This window comes from Anabrus simplex, chromosome 10 (assembly GCF_040414725.1).
Source record: "Anabrus simplex isolate iqAnaSimp1 chromosome 10, ASM4041472v1, whole genome shotgun sequence".
In the NCBI taxonomy this organism is placed as follows: domain Eukaryota; kingdom Metazoa; phylum Arthropoda; class Insecta; order Orthoptera; family Tettigoniidae; genus Anabrus; species Anabrus simplex.
The window spans coordinates 124,773,957-124,795,639 of NC_090274.1; the positions used below are offsets into that span (position 1 = coordinate 124,773,957).

General features: G+C 37.5%; 1 protein-coding gene across 1 annotated transcript in view; it reads left to right on the forward strand.

Annotated features, from left to right (window-relative positions):
* The window catches only part of LOC136881888 (piggyBac transposable element-derived protein 3), a 51,256-nt gene extending 29,969 nt beyond the window's left edge, over window positions 1–21,287 (forward strand). Inside the window, exons 5-7 of the mRNA XM_067154331.2 lie at window positions 4,285–4,472; window positions 19,423–19,709; window positions 19,796–21,287. Of these exons, the coding sequence (XP_067010432.2) occupies window positions 4,285–4,472; window positions 19,423–19,709; window positions 19,796–21,244 (1,924 nt within the window). The 3' untranslated portion in view covers window positions 21,245–21,287. The remainder of the gene's footprint in view (window positions 1–4,284; window positions 4,473–19,422; window positions 19,710–19,795) is intronic.
* Window positions 21,288–21,683: the final 396 nt, after the last annotated feature.

The following is a 21,683-nucleotide window of genomic DNA, read 5'->3' on the forward strand; positions in this document are numbered from 1 at the left end:
TTGCGAGTAATATAGGTGAGCAATATGTAATACAAGTACACTTGAACACACTAAAAAGTCTGGGTGTAGAAGTACAAATGAGACGTTCTGTGTTGTAGGTCAATTTCAATGTAATGGTGTAACAGATGGAATTCAGTAGGTCCTGGTTATACATAACGGTTGTGGACCGAGTGCTATGGTACTAAGAATGAACACAGTATAACATGACACATATTATAAAAGTATACAAGTGTGTACAATGTTTGAGTAACAAATGTGTAGAAGAATCTGTGAAGAATTGATTTATGCACTGTATCAGCTTAAGCACAAAATTGGTACTTGGTGTAACCAAGCTATGTTGATAGGGCTGCATGGTTGATTGTTGGAATTGTGCAGACTGAATGTGAAGTTTTAAAATTCTTCTTGAGAAGAAAGTAGACACTGCGCATATGATATTAATGGGTGGAACTCTCAGTTCATAGTCGAAACCAAATTGGACCTATTATAATTGAGAAAAGTCTGTAAAATGCAAAGTACGCAGAAAGAAGAATTGATTACAACAAAGTGAATGGACACTCACCTCACGCGGCGGTATGTGCAGCTTAGCTGGTAGTGTGCAACTGGTGGTGGAAGGAGAAATATGGGATGGGGAGGGAGGTAAGGGACAGGCTCATGCGGGTTGTGTAGAGTAGTTGTGGTTTGGGTGGGTGTGTAAGGGGGAGGGGGAATTTAAGGCAGAGCTGAAGGGCATCGGAGAAAGGGTAATTGTTTTGGAAAAGTACTTTTAATTAAACCTAGGATTGAATTCTGGTTAGCAGAATTATTGTTTCTGAGAAAAGTGATAAATAAGTCGAAAAGTATGTTGGGTTTCTCTGAAATTTCATTCAGATTGTAATTGGCGTTAAAATATTGGTCTAGGTGCATGTAGTAATTTTCCATTATGTTGAGTAAAGGGCCCTTATTTGCTAATTCAGGAATGTCCATGTTTTGTTCAATATTGGTGAAATTGTGGTTATAATCTTGCATGTGTTGGCCGATATCTGAAATCTTATTGTATTTTATTATGTTAGTGTGGTCATGATATCTTATATTGAAGATTCTTCTGGTCTGCCCATTGCAGGATTTGTCACAGGTATTGCATTTGATCCTATCAACTCCTGATTGTAAAAAACTGCTGGTCTTGTTGATATGTGAAGTATTGTGTAAAATGTTCATGTTCTTATTGTTGGTTTTGAAAGTTATTTTAATGCCTTGTTTCTTAAAGATATTGGTTATCATGTAAATATCATTGTTGAATGTGAAGGTGGAAAATGTTAGAGGTTCAGTTATTTCTTTTTTGAGGCTAATTTTAGGGCAATGTTTTTGTTTATTGATTATCCTCTCTATAAAATGATTGCTGAAATGGTTGAATTTTGCAGTTCCACGGATTGTGTTTAGTTCATTCTTTAGATCTTTCTTGGATGTAGGTATGCTGAAAACCGATGAACTAGCTCGATAATGGGATTGGGGTTCCATTGAATCTTGGCGTATGGTGGAAGCTGTTGAAGTAGGTTTTCTTAATATTTTATAACTTAAAGAATCTGAGTGTCTAGTAATAGTTAAATCTAGAAAGTTTATTTTTGATTTGATTTAGTTTCTAGTGTGAATTTCATATGAGGATCAATACTGTTGAGTTTTTGGAGGGTGGTGGAAGCGTTAATTCATTTTTCATCCATAAGAACGAAAACATCATCTACATATCTGGCCCAGAAGTGAATGTTTTCAAATTCATTGTCAATTTTGGTGTATTCAAGGAAATCTAGGTATATTTTTGCCAAGATGTCTGAGGCTGGTGATCCCATTGCCAAACGGTTCTGCTGGTATATGACATTGTCGAAAGGGAAAAGTTATTGTTTATGACTAGATTTAATACTGTGATGAAATCTTGTATCTCTAGTTTGCTCAAGTGGCTTTTTTCTTTAAATTGTTTTCAGTTATCAGAATTAGTTTTGATACTTATATGCTTGGGTACATATTTACAATATCAAAAGAGTGAATGGAGTAATCGGCTTGCATATTGAACTTGTTAGTTTACCTACAAGCTCTGATGTGTTTTTAATAGAATTTTTAGATAAAAATTGATAGTATTTTCTTAAGAAACTTTGGATGAATTGTGTTATTTTGTGTAAGGTTCTTGGTCTATAGTTGATGATAGGGCGTATGGGAACGCCGGCCTTGTGTATTTTGGGGAGAGCTTTAGCAGTGGGGAGGTCTTGCTTTATATGTATGAGTTTGGATTTTTCTGTTCAGTAAATAAAAATGAAGTGTTTTTAAGAGTTTCTTTTTCAGGGCGTATATGCGCTTTTGTTCAGCTATTTTTCCCCCTGATTTGGAGATCATTCGTGGGGTTGGTTACATTGGAGAGGATGTTGTTCAGTTTCCTTTTAACATCGGTTCTAATTTCATTTTGTGTATATTCCAGCATTTTGCTTATGCTTACCTCTGATTCTGTAATAATAGTGGTGGCTATGGTGAGGCTAGTTCAAATTGGGCCAGTTGTGTTTAGGTCCTTTGGAATAAGTTAATTGTTCAAATTCACTTAAAGGCATGTTTGATAGATTTACGACAGGTGGGTGAAACTGCTTACATTCGTCTATGTTTCTGTTAAAGTTTCTAGTTTGATTGTTATGTAGTTGGGATTTTTTTATCCTGTTGATTTTTTCTCCAAATTTCATTGTTTCCTGGCTAGTTCATGCAATAATTTATTTTCTAGTTGGTGGTAGAAAAGTGTCCGTTGTGCATTTGAAAGTAGTTCAGTCGCTGCGAGGTGAGCGTCGTATAATTTCTGATTTAAAAAAGATTTCTTCCTATACAAGTTTTTAATTTTGTCCCTTAACCATATTTTGTTGGTTTTGGTTTGAGTTTTGATGGTTTGGGGTGAGATCTCAGTTCAATATGGACCAACAATATGAAGTTCATAACCCTTGATGTTAAGGAAACCCAAAAACCGCTCTAGATGGAGGCTTCTCGTCAAGTTTGCAATGCAGAAATGATAGATGTATGAGGTCTCGATGCTGAACAATGAGCAAAACGACTATTGATGATAATCAGAAGGAATTTACAGTACATGTGTATGTTTTTATAAGTATATTTATACATGCCAAAACTCTTAATGGCACCTGAATCTTAAGAAAAGTACCAGCAAGTTGTGTAAGTCAGTTTCATTGTTTAAAATTTTGTAAGAATATGGAAATGGACAAATTTTATTTATGTATTTGAAAATTAGAATATACAGTAGAACCCCACTTAACCAAAACCCGGCTTAACCGAAATGCTCTTGCAAAATTATATTTTAATATTTTGTTTTTACCCTCTCATTCTTAGCCTTCGATATTAGTAATTATCTTGCTATATGTGCTGAGAGCTACTAGGCAAACCCTGTTTTCATATTGTGACTTATGCCAGAATGCACGTGTAGCATAAAACAAAACTGTTTCTTACCCCTAGTTCGTTCCATGATAACTTTTTTCTTGAATGAGCAGGAAGTATTATTACTGTATTATTATTATTATTATTATTATTATTATTATTATTATTATTATTATTATTATTATTATTATTCGATGTGAAGATTTTGCAGATGACTCCGATGTTGACAATAGCAGTTCTGAGAATTGAGTTAAAACAGACGATGGATTTAATGCATTGGAGGTAAGATTGATTTTGAATGTTTATTAAAATACAGTACCAAATGCTTTAATTACAGTTCTGTAATAAAATGACTGAATGTAGTATTCAGTTCAGTAGTAACAAAAAATTGTTTCTTTATTTCAGTTTGCTTTGCGCTTTGTTGGACAAAGCAATGAATCTACACCAGCTGATGTGTGGTTGATTAAACGATGGCACGACATAGCTGCACTACAGCAATGTACCAAGGAAATTCAGACGGAAATCACTGATTTTATACTTATGTAAATATTTTAATGTGAATATACAGTATACACCTTTGCTTAACAGAGTTTATGCATTTTTATTTCGACATTTAACTACCGAAAATATTGACCATGTGTCATCCCCTTTATTTAGGATAAACGGGGTTCTACTGTATGTCTAAATTGAGATTCTTAGTGGAGGATTTTTGTGTCATCTTTCAGAATTGTCCTTTAAATAGTTTTGACCGTTTTTTTAATCTCTCTTTACATCCAGTCTCTCTAGCTATGCCTAAAAAAATTCCCACAATTTTGGGGACATTCTGTACATGGCTTTTATTTTAGCTTGCCATTATTTATATTTGAATACCATAAATATTACTGTTCTCTTTTCTAGTGACCAGATTTCAACATCTTCCAGCGCGTTGAAAATTTCAAGAAACAGATCTGGAAAGAAGAAGCGGAAAGAGAATTCAAACTTATATTCCTGCGCTACCTGTGAGAAGACCGTTACAAGTCGCCGCCTTTTACCGAGACACATGCGGCTCCATTCAGGAGACAAACCTTATTTGTGTTCTATATGTGGTAAGGTATTCAGGGTTCGTTGCAATTTAGATTCTCATGTACGGGCACATTCAGGGGTGCGTCCGTACAAGTGCATGGTATGTGGAAGAGCATTTGTCCAGCTTAATAATCTAAAATCTCACCTCACCGTTCATTCAAGAGACAAGCCATATTCTTGCCTGAAGTGTGGGAAACTTTTTTCTATGGATAGGTACTTAAAACGTCACGTAAATAGATATTGTAAAAAAAGTTTTAGCGGGGATTTCTGTGAGTAGGTAACCATGAAGAAATGTGAACTCATTTCAGGCACATCAGTGGTGGTGGTTAACCTCCTATCAACCCTCCTGCCAATCATACATGTTTGGCAGTTCTTGTATTGAACTGGGCTTCGCCACTTCAGGAATAATACGACACGAGTTCACTCTTTTTTGTTTTAGGTAACCATTTGGGAAACTTTTTTAACAGTACCTTATATCAAATCTCCATGTCTGTTATCAGGGGCGTCCCAAAGTAAACATTTTAATTTACAATCGAAGTCTGCCATTACAAGTACTTGTATAGTGTGAACTTGGTTGTATCAACAGGGTTTTTCTATCTATCGGTTACAGTGAGAACCCTATCACCGATGTATCCGTTATTACCAGAGATAAAGCATCTGTTTTTCTTTTCCCTCATTGATATTTATGCACTCTGGCAATTGTATGTGATCAGTGACTGCAGTATTGTTTTCTGATTACCTGCAATTGTGACCCCTCTTCTTAAAATTCAAAGACAGTGTTGGAGTCGATTAGTAGTGGTAGACTGCAAACAAAATTCAAAGTGAAAGAGAAGAAAATGTTTTCATAATAAATTTGTAAATAACACAACCTCTGGATTTCGCGTCGGGTGGTTGTGGGTTCGGATCCCACTGGGCCATATTTCTACTACACCTACTAAATGTACGTAACACAATGTAATAGGTTGAAAGTTGGTTTCGATTACAATGTAAGAACATTTAGTGTAAGAGAGGCAGATTAATTTTTGTGCTTACTGTTATTGATGTTACTACTCATAGTAGTACAAAACTAATTCCAATGATATTGTAACTTTCCCTGACTAGCAGAGGGTTACTGTAATTCGACTGTCAATACGCTTTATGAGGCAGTGGTCATTCAAAGACGAGAGTGAGAGAGTCGGCTCAAGGTCAATGGCTGGCTTGCAAAGGGACCTTGGGGCAGGCGTTTCAGAGTTATTTTTGTAACAGCAGGTGGCCACAAGCTTTCTCCCGGTTATGAAAAAATACAGTTTCTTGTAGTGTCGCACACAAAGTAACCTACGGTAAAAGAAATTCGTACCGTACACTCCTGATATTTATTGATGCAATGTCTGCAGAATACCAAATCATAAATAGCAATAACCTGATCATTTCCCACTATTCACTGGCTAGTAAAGGAAATTCTGTAGTAAACACACATTGTTAGTTACTCGTATTTTTGGTCGAATATGTGAGGCAAAAATTATTGTTCTTGGCTAAAGGAATGGGGGAGGTTCTTATACCAGGTGTATGCGTCTTTCCCAGTTTCACTAAAAGATGACACCAGCAAACAGAACGCATTGTACGAATTTGACTCACATACATAAGTTTTTTCGTCGGAGATTAAACTACAAGCACGCACAAGTTGAGTCCATCAAACACTAGAATCTATATTGTATTGTTCAGTGATCATGTTAACCTTCGTTTCTGAAACAGAACATTTGCAACACACATTGCTTTTCTTTTTTTGATCAAAATAAAAAGGCTGTGGAAAGTCGTCGTTTGCTGGTAGAAACATATGGTGAACAGCTCTGGGGAAACCAGAGAGGTATTGTGTACTATGAACTCTTGAAGCCCAGTGAAACCGTTAATGCACAATACTATCGCCAACAAATGATTAATTCAAATCATGTATTGATGGGAAGATGATGGAATGGGCCAGAGGACATGGCAGAATTATTTTTTTGCACAGCAAAACCAGTGAAAGACACCTTGAAATCGCTTGAATGGGACATCCTTCCTCAACCGCTGTATTCCCCGACCCGGAGCCACCTGATTATCAACTATTCGCATGAATGGGGCATGCACTTGCAGAACAGCACTTCAGGAATTTCGAGGAAGTTGGAAAATGGCTTCACATATGGTTTGCCGTAAAAGACAAGCAGTTTTTCTGGCATGGTATTCATAACTTACCTGAAAGATGGGCGAAGTGCAGAAACCAACGGCCAATATTTTGAATAAACAAAAAATGAATCTCCCTTGAAAATTGCGTGTTTTCTTTACCCCAAAAATGGCAAAAAATATTATGCATACACCTGGTTTGCGATGGAGTAAATACGGTATACGGTTAAGTTAGTTATGTTCTTTTTATAGGAAAACTGAAATATTTGCCACAGAAGCCTCTGGAGTGGCTCTGTTATAACTTCTAAGAATGAAATTCAATATACATGGCGATTTAGTTGGAAGAAAATCGCATACAAGTCATAGTATGGAAATCATCAATGTAAATCAAAGTTTTGAACAATCTGAAAACATTTCATCCCATCTTAATGCTTGTTTCACCCCCTCCTTCCCCCCCCCCCCCCCCCGATTTTATGAAAATCATTTATAACAACAATCCACTATAGCAAAAACACTTTTGCCATAATGAATTCTCAGTATAACAGATTTGTTCTGAATAGTTGGAAATATTATATGATAGTGACGGCGAAACCTGTGTTCTACACACACCCCATGGTGCAACAGCCCTGAAGCACCTTAGCCTATCGAGTGACCGCTGCTCAGCCCAAATTCTGTCCGGCTCCATGGCTAAATGGTTAGCGTGTTGGCCTCTGGTCACAGGAGTCCTGGGTTTGATTCCCAGCAGGGTTAGGAATTTTAACCATCATTGGTTAATTTCCCTGGCATGGGGGCTGGGTGTATGTATTGTATTCATCATCATTTCATCCTCATCACAACACGCTGGTCACCTATGGGCATCAAATCGAAAGACCTGCACCTGGTGAGCTGAACCCGTCCTAGGATCTCCCGGCACTAAAAGCCATACGCCATTTCCATTTCAGCCCGAAGTCTGCAGCTAGTGCAGTGTCATGCATTCAGTATGACTAATCTCTTCGGCCAGTATTCTTGGGCCATTATCTTACTTTCAGGTAGCTAGCTCCTCAGTTGTAATGATGCAGGCTAAGAAGACAAAAAGTATGTCAGAAATGATCCACCTTTTCAATACTATGTTATGTAATATTTACATTACATATGTTAGTTGCGGAATTAATTTCGGCCTTAGCTGACCATCATCAGCCATAATACAAATCTTTACAAACACATCTAATAACTGAAATAAATGTACAAACATACACAAGTTACGTTAAAAGGTATTACATGCATTTAGAGATCCTGAAATTAACAATGTGCACAACATGTAAAATTTAAAATGGAATTAAAATAGGATTCTTAGTGAGATCTAAAATTCTTGAATGTGTTGCATCGTGTTAAAAACATGTTTCATTAATGCTCCTCATTAAAACCTTGTTGAGTAATTGTCTTGAAAATGTTCCTCTGTTGGAAGTTGTCAAATAGTTGAGTCAAGGGCGACACTCGAAGATATGTCTCTTAGGTTGCAGCTGGTAGAGAAGTAACATTCACAATTCAGCACGGTATCCATGAAGTTAACCTAAATAAATTGAACATGTTTTTAACATTTAAACATTGTCTGCGCATATTGTGCTGAGCAACGTGTCGTAGGCTTACAGGCAGAGGGAGCTGAATGTTGTTTATGCCGAGTATGCGAACGGCCAACCACAGACCTTCTCCATTCTGTAAATATGTATCAACAAGTGACTAGTGTGTTCACTTCTACTGAGGTCTATTTTGATGCAGTATAACATACTATAGCCCTTTCAGACCTCAGAGAAAACCAGAGGTGTGAATTTTAGTTTGTACTTCAAAACTAACTAAAATGCTGTTAATTACATATATTTATAGTTTATTTTGCAAAATAAAAATAACTTCTGAAAAACAGCACCCACACAATTGTGCATGTCAGGACATAATTCACTCCTTACAAAAAATAAAAATACCAGCTCAGTACCTGTAAATATGCACGTGTATATGATAAAATGTTCTATTTTACAGTGTGTAACTATATAAAACAATTAAAATCTTATGTATTACATTTCTTACATAGAGTTTGAGTTCTGTTTTACTGTCCTTTTGGTGGCAGTTCCCAGCACTACTGCATGCATTGTCTGTAAGGAAACCTAGGCCGCACAATTGTGTATATTAACATTCAAAACCTCGTGGTATTACGTACGATGTTGTATGTTCACACTTTATGTTCGCTAGACAATTTACACAATTCATTGATTACATTCTGATATTCAGGAAAGCTTCTACATTAATAGGAATACAATAAATAAATACTTCTGGTATTACTGCTTCCCGCCGTCTTGCTGATCAACTGTATTTTTGAACTCTTCTTCCTGCATCCTCATCGTCGAGCGCTAAATGAAAACAACTGAAGTACATGCTACGTGTCCCAGACAAAACTGCATTCTGGCCTAGCGCCATGAAAACGTCAAATACGCTCAGATATAAATAAAATACGAACCCGCACAATTGTGCATACATAGTCTGAAAGGGATACGCATTCTGGCATTGTATGCAGCGGTAAGTACATGAAGGAGCAGGCTAAGTACAGAAACTGATGTGACTGTTGATGTACATCGTCATCAGACCGCACATTCAATATCACATGACTAGTGCTTGTGCTTACCATTATTTTGGTGAAAATGAAAATCCACAGCCTGTTTCCAGTCATTTGATCGGGTCAGGAATGGAATGAATGAAGCCCCTATCTAGCACCAGGGATAGGAATTGTGCCAGCTGCTGAAGCCTGTCGCACTCCTCTGAGGCAATGATTAATGAATGACAGATGAAATGATATTGGAGAGTGTTGTTGGAGTGAATTATGACCGGGAAAACCGGAGTACCCGGAGAAAAACCAGTCACGCCTCCGCTTTGTACAGCACAAATCTCACATGGAGTGACCGGGATTTGAATGACGGAACCCAGTGGTGCCTCAGCCATGGAGGTAATATTTCGGTTACGAAGGTAATAATTGCTTGCAGCATTGGAGAATATTCGTATCAAAATTATGTTCTTAGGTATATGATTGTGCTGTGTGTAATTATGTCTAATTGTATGTGACAACTTTAAGACGATGTCCAAAACGCAACATAAGGCATGGATGTAGGTTACGTTGAAGAGATACCTCATAGCACTGTCTGCTGTGCTGTTTATTCAGAAGAATTTAACGTTAAGAATTTCATTCTTAGGTTCTGTATTGAATCAAGATTCACATTAAAGAAAGGACGATAAGTTCCACCTTTTCAATACTATATTGCATGAAGGTTTTACATTTCTGTTAAAACATCACGATTTTTGTACATTTGGTACCGGTTTCGACAAGATTCTCTGCCATCATCAGCCAAGGACAATTATATAAAGACACATTACATTGATCATGACTCTTATAGTGAGATTACAATAGTAGTTTAAGAAATATACATGATAAGACTAAAATAGTACTTACATATATAGATGGTCAGTGAGAAAAAATGATGGTATTTCTATGAGGTGTACACCTTAGTATTTCTACTTAAAAAGAATGACTTGTTGAAAGAGATTCTGTTTTTGTATTATATATTTGTAGTAAAATGTAATAATCGGCTTTTGATCTATGTTCCACATAAAATATGCACAATAAAATTATATACAAGATTCTAATGGGGCTTCAACTTGGACTTAACAAATGAAGAAATTTTAGTATAATGTTCAATGCAACCAAAATAGATGAATTAGTTTGTCACTGCAAGTTGATATTGACAGTCAGAGTGTCCATGAAAATTTCTATGTATCGGCTTGTGCTCTGATATGTTTGTTTATATCGTATTGAGAAATAGATTGAACATAGTAACCGAGGTTCTTGTTAAAATGTTGCTTGAAGGAAGGATCTTATGATACAAGTTGTAAGTACATAACTTGATCTAGAAAGATCCTGAACCAAGACAGAACCTATAAGAAAATAAAACGCGATTTACAAATATGTAAAAACCGGGAAAATGTTATTAACGGAATGGAAGACTCACCTCAGGTGCCAAGTTGATAGCAGATGTATCGGGGACTCGTTTCATTTGTTAAGTCCAATTTGAAGCCCCATTAGAATCTTGTATATAATTTTATTGTGCATATTTTATGTGGAACAGCTCATGACTAAATGTTTGTTCACTTCATTAGTGTGTCTAACATGGCTACAAAGCCTTCATAAAATGAACCGACTGATCAACAGTTAAAACACCATAGATCAAAAGCCGATAATTACATTTTACTACAAATATATAATACAAAAACAGAATCCCTTTCAACAAGTCATTCTTTTTAACGAGAAATACTAAGGTGTACACTTCATAGAAATACCATCATTTTTATCTCACTGACCATCTATACATGTAAATACTATTTTAGTCCTATCATGTGTATTTCTTAAACTACTATTGTAATCTCACTATGTCATCATCAATGTAATTTGTCTTTATATAATTGTCCTTGGCTGATGATGACAGAGAATCTTGTTGAAACCAGTACTGAATGTACAAAAATTGTGATGTTTTAACAGAAATGTAAAACCTTCACGCAATATATAGAATTGAAAAGGTGGAACTTATCGTCCTTTCTTTAATGTGTATTCAAAAGAAGCAAAATAGGTCAACAGAAATACTTGTGGAATGAACTAGCACTTAAAAACGCATAATATCAATGAAGGGGAATGGTGACAGAACACCTTCTGCCCAGTCTGCATCACAAGAAACTGTCCTGTTAACAATTGTGAGGTATCCAGTCAGTTATTCACAAATTATGAGGGTTATTCAGCTAGGATATCCACCCCAAATAACTTGTGAACCATTTAAGATACTACCATTCTGTTTTCCCTTTCAGCTCAGAGTTGAACATCCCATACTCTTACAGGCTTCTGACAAAATGTATTGGCACACATGTTTCATGTGACAATTGCAGCAATTGCATCAAGCTTATGCTCAGAGTTACCGCGACATCGCACAAATCGCAGCACTAGGGAATCAGTCTTGAGAGCATTGGCTATTACTAGGAGCAAACTCAGGCATTTTAGATTACACGTTCCACTCATGCGTAATGGTGGTTCCATATGCAGCAAGGCACATCTTGCCCATCTCAAGTTCCAATAATGCACGCCTCTAGTATGCAGGTAGGTGTACATCCTATCTGCAGTTATTCACAAATGTAGGATTATTCAGCTAGATGCCCACCTCAAATGAGTTGTGAACAATTTAAGATACTGACAATCCATTTTCAATTTTGTTAATGGCATTAAGGGGTTCGTAGTTCAACATGCAGTACTTTTCCAGGCTTTTGACAAAATTTATCAGAACATATTTCCATATTACAACGTTAGTAAACACAATAACTGCTTGTGATATCGTCCCCCCTTTGTCAAGCTAACGAATGTGCAAATTATAAAAAAAAGTAGGAGAGCTGAAAGAAGTTGTGATTACTCATGTCAAATCAATTTTTATATTTGACATTTTCCGATTCATTGTCGAGGTGACCTCTACATCATGGTTTATTGTAAATGGTCCAACATCGAGGTCACCTTGACGTTATGTTTTGTTCTACTTGAGAGATTATTCATTGAAATTCTTTGACCTGATTGAGGTTGATCGATATCCCTGGAGTTTCTAAAGCAAATTTTTATGCACAAAGGAAACCGTTCTGTTATCTCCATGGAAATAATATGAGATATATGTAGCCGTGTATCGTCATGGCCTGTCAGCTGTGTTTACATTGAGTAGAGCTGCACACGTGTTGTACTAGGTGTGTTTATCTGTGAATGTGAATTGTCTCAGTTGAATTTACGATATAAGAGTGGCAAATATGAATGAAGAAATATGTATGCGTGTTTATGTAGATAGCGGTGAATGATTATTTATTTGAATTAGACTAAAAGTTTAGAGAACTGTCAAGTGAAGATGAAGGTGTAGTGAATGATTGCAAGTGAAACTTCAGCGACTGGACCTGTGCATTAACCCTGACAGTAACACGTCTATAAATATCGCTTTAGTTACACCACACGTTTCGAAGACGTGTCACTCAAAGCCTGTTATTTAAAGTTACATTAAAGTTACCAGATGGAATGAACAAGGAATAGAGGTAGTGGAGGGGATAACTCTCCCCTCCTTAAGAGGAGTAGATGGCATTCATTCGCACAACACGTCAGAAAAACGTATGGTGTTACTGTCAGGGTTAAAAAAAAAAGAATGATCCTGGACCATCATATGCCGTTTCTGAAAATTCAGAAGAGGAAGTTCCAGTGACAGCTACAAAAGCAAGAAGACATGCAAAAGTAATGGGCTGGGGTGGAGTAGGGGATACGGCACAGGTCAGTGTTGATAATTTGAGTAACAGATACGCTGAAAATACTTCCGCACGTACAAATGGGAATGAAAACGACAATAATATTTACCAGAATTTAACATTTCATGATAGTTAGCCTCCTAGACTAAGTTATTTACCAGGTCAGAAAACTAGAAGACTGTAGGTGCCTCCTAGCTGCTTCACTCCACTTCAGTTTTTATGTTATTTTTCACTTCTGCACTGATGACAGAAATTATTATGTAAACTAATTCTTATGCGCTAGAATATACGATAATAATCATAATAATATAATTATAGTTACTAATTAAAGTCCTGAGTTTAATCCGACTAGGTAAAAATGTGCAAAATTAATTTGGACCAGACAGTTGGAACATGTGACAGAACGAGCTGCAGATGTCAGACTTCATCAGAAAGTAAACATTATATAAATAATGAAATACAGACCAAAACTTTAAAACTACAGGTTTCCTAGTACATCACTTTTGCTAGTTTGCAATAGTGGGGATGATATACTATGAAGCTTATACCCATATATTCTGGGATATTGCACAGACCGCAGCACAGGAGAACTGGTCTCGAGATCTGTGATGTCAGTCTCAAGCGTCTCGAGTTACAACACTGCCCACTGTGACACTCCAAAATATTTGACAGTACCCTCACATGTACGAAGCACTGTGCAAATTGCAAAATGAAAGTCTCCACACAAAACAGTCTGTTATGTAAATGGTTGGATCACAGTGGAGGAGATACAACCACAAACTATCTGCTCATCAGCTCCGGCCTTTTGTTACTCCATCGCATGTTCAGCTTTGTATTCATATCATTTAACCCTATAGCTGGTAAACGTAGCAATAGCGATGTATTTCCATGTAGCTCTATCCCTAAAGTTGCAATCATGATGTATTATCCCAGCGCGTACTAATCTTGTGATAGCTCCTTTATTGTCAGATCAGATATTATATATAACTTTAAAGAGGAAAGTCTGTTTATAATTATAACACATTGGTAATGCAATTCAGAGTCATGAAGGTTGGCTTATGCATGGAAAAAAGAACATATTGCAGAGAGTCATCTTGTTTGTTGTGGTTGCCTAACGCATGTTTCCATGCTATTTGCATCTAAAACGAATGGATTATCATGAAGCACTGAAATTCATGACTATCTATTAGACTTAGGAAGCGAAGAAGGTAGTAATGTCATTCTGGAAGAAGGAAATTATGATTTTGACATCAGCTAGTACACCTACCAGGAAAGAAACTGCACTTTTGCCCTGTCTGTTCCACTGCAGAAAGAAATCACGCAGCCACTTGTGGTGTTCATCAACACTGCTACCATAAATTAGAACATTAGTAGAGACCCGTGAGGGCAGGAAGAAAGAGAAACCACCCTGGAGATGCCGAGGATGAAGCCAATTAAGCAGTCTATGTTTTGGAGTGAAGTACCATGTAATATATTACGGTATTCAGTCCTTTCTTCATTTCTCTTACCTTTAGAACAGTGCAATATAGTGAAAAGTATACATATTCCTGATCAGCATAAAATAGTGCACAATTTGTATATAACATAACAGTGATAAAGCTATTTTGTTATCTCTGTGTTGTCTAGAACTTCATGGACTGTTTGTACTCTAGACGGTCCAATAGGGACCTTCTTGTAGGATACTGTGTCAAGTGTTGTTTGCCTTCCAAAACAGATCGCAGTTATGGGTTGTGACTGAAAAACGAATGAGGGAAATAAATCAATGATTCCACCTAATCGATACTATTTATTTGCTTTTGGGAAACTAAAAATTGTAGTACATGTTTTATCTCCATTTTAGCTTTGTTATGTTAAGGTGCAATATTTACAAAAAATAAGAACATATTCATCTCTTCTTAATCCTAAACAGACATTTAGAAAACTTAAAAATAATTAATATATCTCAATCGAAACGAATGGGTTGTGGACAGGGGAGGAATGAGGAGGAATAGGTGACCTGTCAAACTATGATTTTTAAAATTTTAGCAGCTATAAATGGCTTATAGCTAAAAATACTTTTGATGTCATATACAACGCAGTTTTTTAAAATTAAGTAGTCGTTATGTTAGCGTGGTTCTCAAATGTAAGGGGGATTTGATGAGTTGTTGTTGTCTTCTTACACCACTAGATCTTGTTTTAAAAAATTAAAAAGTACACCTAAACAAGACGTAACTGAACATGTGTTGTCACTGGATGAAACATGTACTACAGTCTTTAGTTTGCCAAGGGCAAATTAATAATATCGATTAGGTGGAATCATTGATTTATTGCTCTCGCCTGTATATCACATCGATACATGAATATGGATCATGCGGATGATGGTTTGCAACTCAGAAATGATAATGGGGAATTCAAAAAGAAAAAAGAAAGTGAACATGGTTATGAGACTCACCCTTGACACACATGGCTGGTGCCGAGCATTGCATGTCAGAGTCGTCATCTTTTACCATTAATTTAGGGCTTGTACTTTTATGGAACAAGAACCAGATTGCTGTGATGAAATCTGACATCCAATGAGGTTAGGTACAAGATGAAGAAGAAGACATATGGATGTCCTTCTTGATGCCAAATCTATGTGGAGAGATGTACTCACAGTGTTGTAAGTAAACAGGGATGTCTATTAAGACAAACACAAATAACCAGCCCCCAGGCTATAGTTAGTATACCCGGCCCAGTCGTGAATCGAACCTGGGACCCTATGGACCAGAGGCCACTATACTGACCATTCAGCAAAGGAGCAGGACATATACGACATCAGAGATGCCGACCTTCAAAGGTACGAGGAGAATCCCAAAAATAAGGTCTCCTACTTTCACAGAACTCTGTTCGTGTGGCTGTTGGTCACAATATTGTGAAGAGTGTTTCCCGCGCTCGCATATAAACATGCACATGCCACGCTTGGCGCCGGTTGAGATTGGAGCTCCCGTTGGATGTTACCGCCGAGTGCAAAGTGCGCCCAGATATTCTGTTTTTGAACGCAAAAGGTACTGAAGTGATTGTAATCCATCACCAATTGACGGAAGTGTATGGTGAGTCGTGCATGGCTGTAAAAAATGTTCGTAAGTGGTGTAGAGATTTTGCAGCTGGTCGGACTGAAATTCACGACGAACAATGGTGCGGGAGATCGTCAATTTCCGTCGAGACAGTCCTGAAGGTCGAGCAAATCATGCACGAAGATCAGCAGATCACCCTGGATGATGTCTGCACTTTGATTTCTGACGTTTCCCAAAGCGCCGCTCAGAGAATTTTAACGAAAACGTTGAAATACTGACTGAGCACCACATGCGGCAACGAATTGATTCTTCCTGTGCATTTCTTCAACGCTTTGCAGCCCAACAGGGCAACTATTTGGACATAATTGTCACGGGTGACAAAACCTGGGCGTTCCACTTTACACCTGAGACCGAGCAACAATCACGCCAAAGGCGGCATCCCTCTTCGCTAAAGCAAGCAAACACTGTCGGCCGGTAAAGTCATGGCAACTGTGTTTTGGGATCAAAAAAGGGTATTGTTGGTCGACTTTGTGCCCGCTGGGACCACAATTAACGCTGACAGGTACTGTGAGACCCTGAAAACACTCAGACGTACAATTCAGAACCGGAGAAGAGGAATGTTGAGCAAAGGCATAAACATTTTCCTTGACAATGCTTGCCTGCACATCGACCGACATACCGTTGCTCTCCTGCAACAGTTTCAGGGGAACATCATCACCTCTCTATAGTCCCGACTTGGCGCCCAGTGACTATCACTTGTTCCCTAAGTTGAAAGAACATTTGTCAGCACCGACGACGAGCTGAAAGATGAGGTTCAAAACTTCCTGAAGAGCATGGCGTTGACCGAAATGGTGAACATGTAGAAAAATAGCTAAATATTCAAGCTGTAAAATGATGTAAACTATTGTAGAATAAACAGGTATATATGCATTTATAAAAAATAGACCTTATTTTTGGGATTAACTTCATAGTTGTCCATAGTGGCATGGTCTGCTACAGATAAGAGAAGGTTATGTCCAACCAAAAACATTCCGCCCGTATAAAATAATTACCGTTACTTTTTGTAGTAGAAAAGAGATGATAGTGCCTTGAACTGCATTTTGATGCATCCACTCTCTTCATGTTTTGTACTTTTTAGATTTCACATAGTGTGGATAGTCATTGCAATCTCTGTGCTTAATTGAAAACTCACACTTGAAATATTATGCATACCAGGTGTTTTGGTGAAACTTTTTATGAAAACTCCTCTGTGTACTGCTTTCAGTAATACTGGTTCACTGCATATCGATTTTGCCCACGACAATTTGGCCTTTCATTGCCCTTGTTATTTTAGTTCATGTTTTTCTTAAAATTACCAAAACAGATGCTTGTACTACACGACACAAATTTGCAGCAAAAGCATGCAACGGAAGTAATAAACAGTGCAGGCAACTCATTACTAAATCAGACATAAAGAGGAACCAAGCACATATGCTGAGAATTTAAATTTGTTAAAGATGTTCTGCCACCTGATTTCTAACTCAGAGCCTTTAACGTATTTTTTAAGTTTGTGGGAGAAATGGAGAATCTATAAAGAGCCTTTTGATGTGATGTTACCTGTACTGCTTCCGTATTGCCTTAGTTTATGTGAGAGAACAGTGGAAATTACAGAAAATGTGTAGTAGTTGGTAACTCTGTGACATAGACATACTTTTAGGAATGAAAAGTAGGAAGATTTTTTAATTCTTGGATTTCATCACGTATATTGCACCATGGTCTCGGTGAAAAAAAAAAAAACAAGGTAAAAGACATACATATCTACAGTTACAATGCAAATTGACCACTAAACCACCTGCCTCCTCCTGTAGCAGAAACGGTTCCGAAACCATGAATTTTCACACGATTTGTTATTTATTGACATAATTCAAGATACTTTTTAGAGTACAGTCAAAGGTTCTAAACAATTTTTGTTCTTTAATTAGCAGTTAACACTTATCGGGACATCATCAGCCAAAAATACTTGTAAGATGAGTAAAATAGACAAGGTCACAAATATATGTCAAGTTAAAATATATATTATTGACAATACGGCCTTTGCAATGAAATTAATTTTATGCAATAATTCAAGATATATATGATTTATGCACTTACATGGAATAGGTTCCCTGTTGCTTGGTGTCCGGGATTCGAAAGTCTGTAACCCTTTTTTGTGTTGTAAGGCTGGAAATGCTCATTGCTATGAACCTTCCCTTCTGGTATTCTTTTGCCAACATGCAACACAGCGTTTTGCAGTTTTAGTTCCTTTGGCTTCTGCTGAGCGGATCTTGACGAGAAAATGTGGGCCAGACAGTCGTGACAGCAATTCTCCAAGTGTAGCTTCCTGTCGCTTGACAACGCCTTGTTTGAAGTGTTTAGCAACCATTTCCGTGGCAAGTTTCTGTTTGTACACTTGAAACGTTCTGTCTGTGCAACACGTAGGCACTGAGCAGCATCATGTCAATCAAATAAAAGAATATTTTCTTGTGTGCTTTACTGTACCTGCGCATAATGTGAAACCTAATCAGAAGTTGATCTCCAAGGTCCACTCCTCCCACTCCCCTTGTATAACCTAAAGCAGCAGTAGGCTTCATTTTCTTTGAACCTGAAGTTTGAAATATTGCATTAATTCTTCATCATCTTTGCACTAACGAACACATGCTTCTGTTCATCAGCCACTGTTTCCAAACAATCTGGTTCGGAGGTCGCAAGTACTTTAACAAGTACCACTCAAATAAAATAGTTCTTAAATCAGCCCTCAGGATCTAGGCTATCTCAGTCTGCGATAAACAGCTGTTAAGAACTACAAAGTAGTTAAAAGTAGTCTAATGACAGAAAGCAGCATATCTCTTTTTCTGGCAGACAAATGAGCATTGCGTACCAGTACGCTTATGACTATAGAGTCCTTTATCCCTTTCAGACCATGTCCACACAATTATGCAAGTTTGTATTTTATTTATGCCTGAGCGTCTTTGACATTTTCTTGGTGCTAGACCGGTCTACAGTGAAAGTGCGGGACGCGTAGCGTGTACTTCAGTTGTTTCTAGTTAGCGCTTGACCGCAGGGGCAAAGGAAGAAGAGTTTAAAAACAACAGTTCAGCAAGATGGTGGGAAGCAGTTTTACCAAGAGTAAGTTTTTATTTATTGCATTGATATTAATCTAGAAGCTTTACTGAATACCAGAATGTAATCAATGAAGTGTGTAAATTGGTTAGCGAACGTAAATTCTGAAGATACATCATCGTACGCAATACCATGAGGTTTTGAATGTTGATATGCACAATTGTGCAGGCTAGGTTTCCTTACAGAGTGCTGTGTTGTCACACTTGAGTTCTTGTGATATAGCTTTAATAATTGTTCATAATTAATTCTTTATATTCTGACATTGCTTACATGAGCACACAGAACTAGGTAGCAGTAAGGCCGAAAGTACTCATTTACATGCCTCATTTATTTTATATTTCAGAGTTCGAATCACTGGAAAATAACGAAGGGAAAATTCTGGAATTGCTAGAAAGAAGTGACTCTGAAATTGAAGATCTTCCTGATGATGGTGATGATGATTTTACTGGTCTTTTTGAAAGACCAGAAGTTTTGTGCAACTCTGAAAGTGGTAGTGAAGGAGATAAACCTGATGCAGTACCATCGCCAAAATTGCCAGCAGCCACTCCAAATTCTAGACCTTTCCTTTGGAGACAGAAGCCTTTTTTATCGAAACCTCTACCGTCATCTATTAACTACGTGGAAACAGTGGTAAGCACTAGTTCTATTTTTAAAATTGTATTTTGTAGATTAACAGTAATTATTCAATGGCCTCAGACAGTTTTTCATTTTTTCAGGATCACACAGTCAAGAGGCCATTGGAATATTTCTCAGAATTTTTCCCAGATGATTTTTTTGAAACTACTGCCTACTACACAAACAATTATTCATTGTCTAAGAATGGAAAAGAATTGAAAACTAGTGCATCCGAAATTAAAAAATTCTTTGGAGTAAATATAGTTATGGGAAATATTCCGTATCCGCGAATAAGAATGTATTGGCGTGATGATGTACGATTGGATCTAGTGGCATCTGCAATGGCTAGAGACAGGTTTTTCGATCTTCGAGAGTGTTTACATTTTGTGGAGACTGTTGCAGTGAATTCTGAAGAAGTTTCAACTAACAGATTATGGAAGGTGCAACCAATTATTGACACTATTCGTAAGAAATGTCTTGCCATCCCACGTGAATCCCAGTCCTACTCGGTCAGTGAACAAATGATCCCGTTTACTGGGCGGCGTAAGCTCAGACAGTATGTAAAGAATAAACCAAGGCCAGTAGGACTAAAGAATTTTATTATTACTACCTCTTTTGGGTTAGTAGTAGACTTTGAAATTTATCAGGGCACAACCACACCATTACCAGAGAGGCAATTGGGACTAGGGCCTTCAGTAGTTCTCCGACTAGTACAGACTCTGCCACCTGGTAGTTATGTATACTTTGATCGCTACTTCACAACTGTGGGACTGATGGATAAGTTGATAGAACTTAATCTGGAGGGCACAGGCACTATCATGGTTAATAGGTTGAAAGGGGTAAATTTCAGTCATGATTCAGAGCTTAGACAGGGTGACTATGAAGAATTTTGTAGAAACGATGAGAAGATGGTAGCTGTGAAGTGGCGAGATAACAAGTGTGTTACTCTTTTGTCGACATGTAGTGGAGCAGAACCGGTGGCAAATGTGAAAAGATGGTCTAAGAAAGAGGGAAAATATAATGAGGTACCATGTCCCTTTGTTGTACGCTGCTACAATCCATGTATGAGTGGTGTTGATATTTGTGACCAGCAAATGGAGTGCTATCGCACATGGATAAAAGCGAAGAAATGGACCCTCAAAGTATCCCTGTATTTTTTAGACCTCGCCTTGTTAAATGCATGGATGGAATATCGGGAGGATTGCATAAAGGCTCATATTCCTGCCAAGGATAATTTGGATTTACTTGGGTTTCGAACAGCTGTCTCAGAAGCCCTAATTGCTGCACCAACCAAAAAACGTAGACATTCACGAGAAGATGACTGCTCCATTGCAGACGCATCAAGAACTAGGGTTGCAAAAATCCCTGCTCTGGACAAGAGACTCGATGGCTATGACCACTGGCCTGTAGTTGATGAATTAAATTCGGCAAGGTCCTGCCGCCAAAAGGACTGCAAAAGCCGAACTCGTACACGATGTACGAAGTGTAACGTATACTTGTGTTTGAACAAGGATTTTAACTGTTTTAAATCATTCCACACTATAAAATAGATTATTTGAGCATGTACTTAACTGAATTTGTGTGTGTGTAATAAGTGGGTCCTTTTTTCGTATGTTAGTTTTTATTTTGTAAAATAAACTATCAATATATGTATTTAGGAGCACTTTAGTTAGTTTTTGACATACAAACAAAAATTCACACCTCCAGTTTTCTTTCAGGTCCAAAAGGTTATTGCGTCAGCATACTGGTACAGTTATGGATTCGACAAACTTGACCATATCGGTCCTTAATTGGTCCGTGTTGACTCATAATAACAATAATGTACAACGGGTGATTGTTTGGTCCGCCCTGTCAATATATTATTAATATTTGAGTAGTTTATACGTACATGTTTTGGGAGCCTTAACTCCCTTCGTCAGCGTATTTACATCAAAATCTACCTTACCCCAGTCTCAAGTACATCTTATCATATTAACATTAAGCATTGTC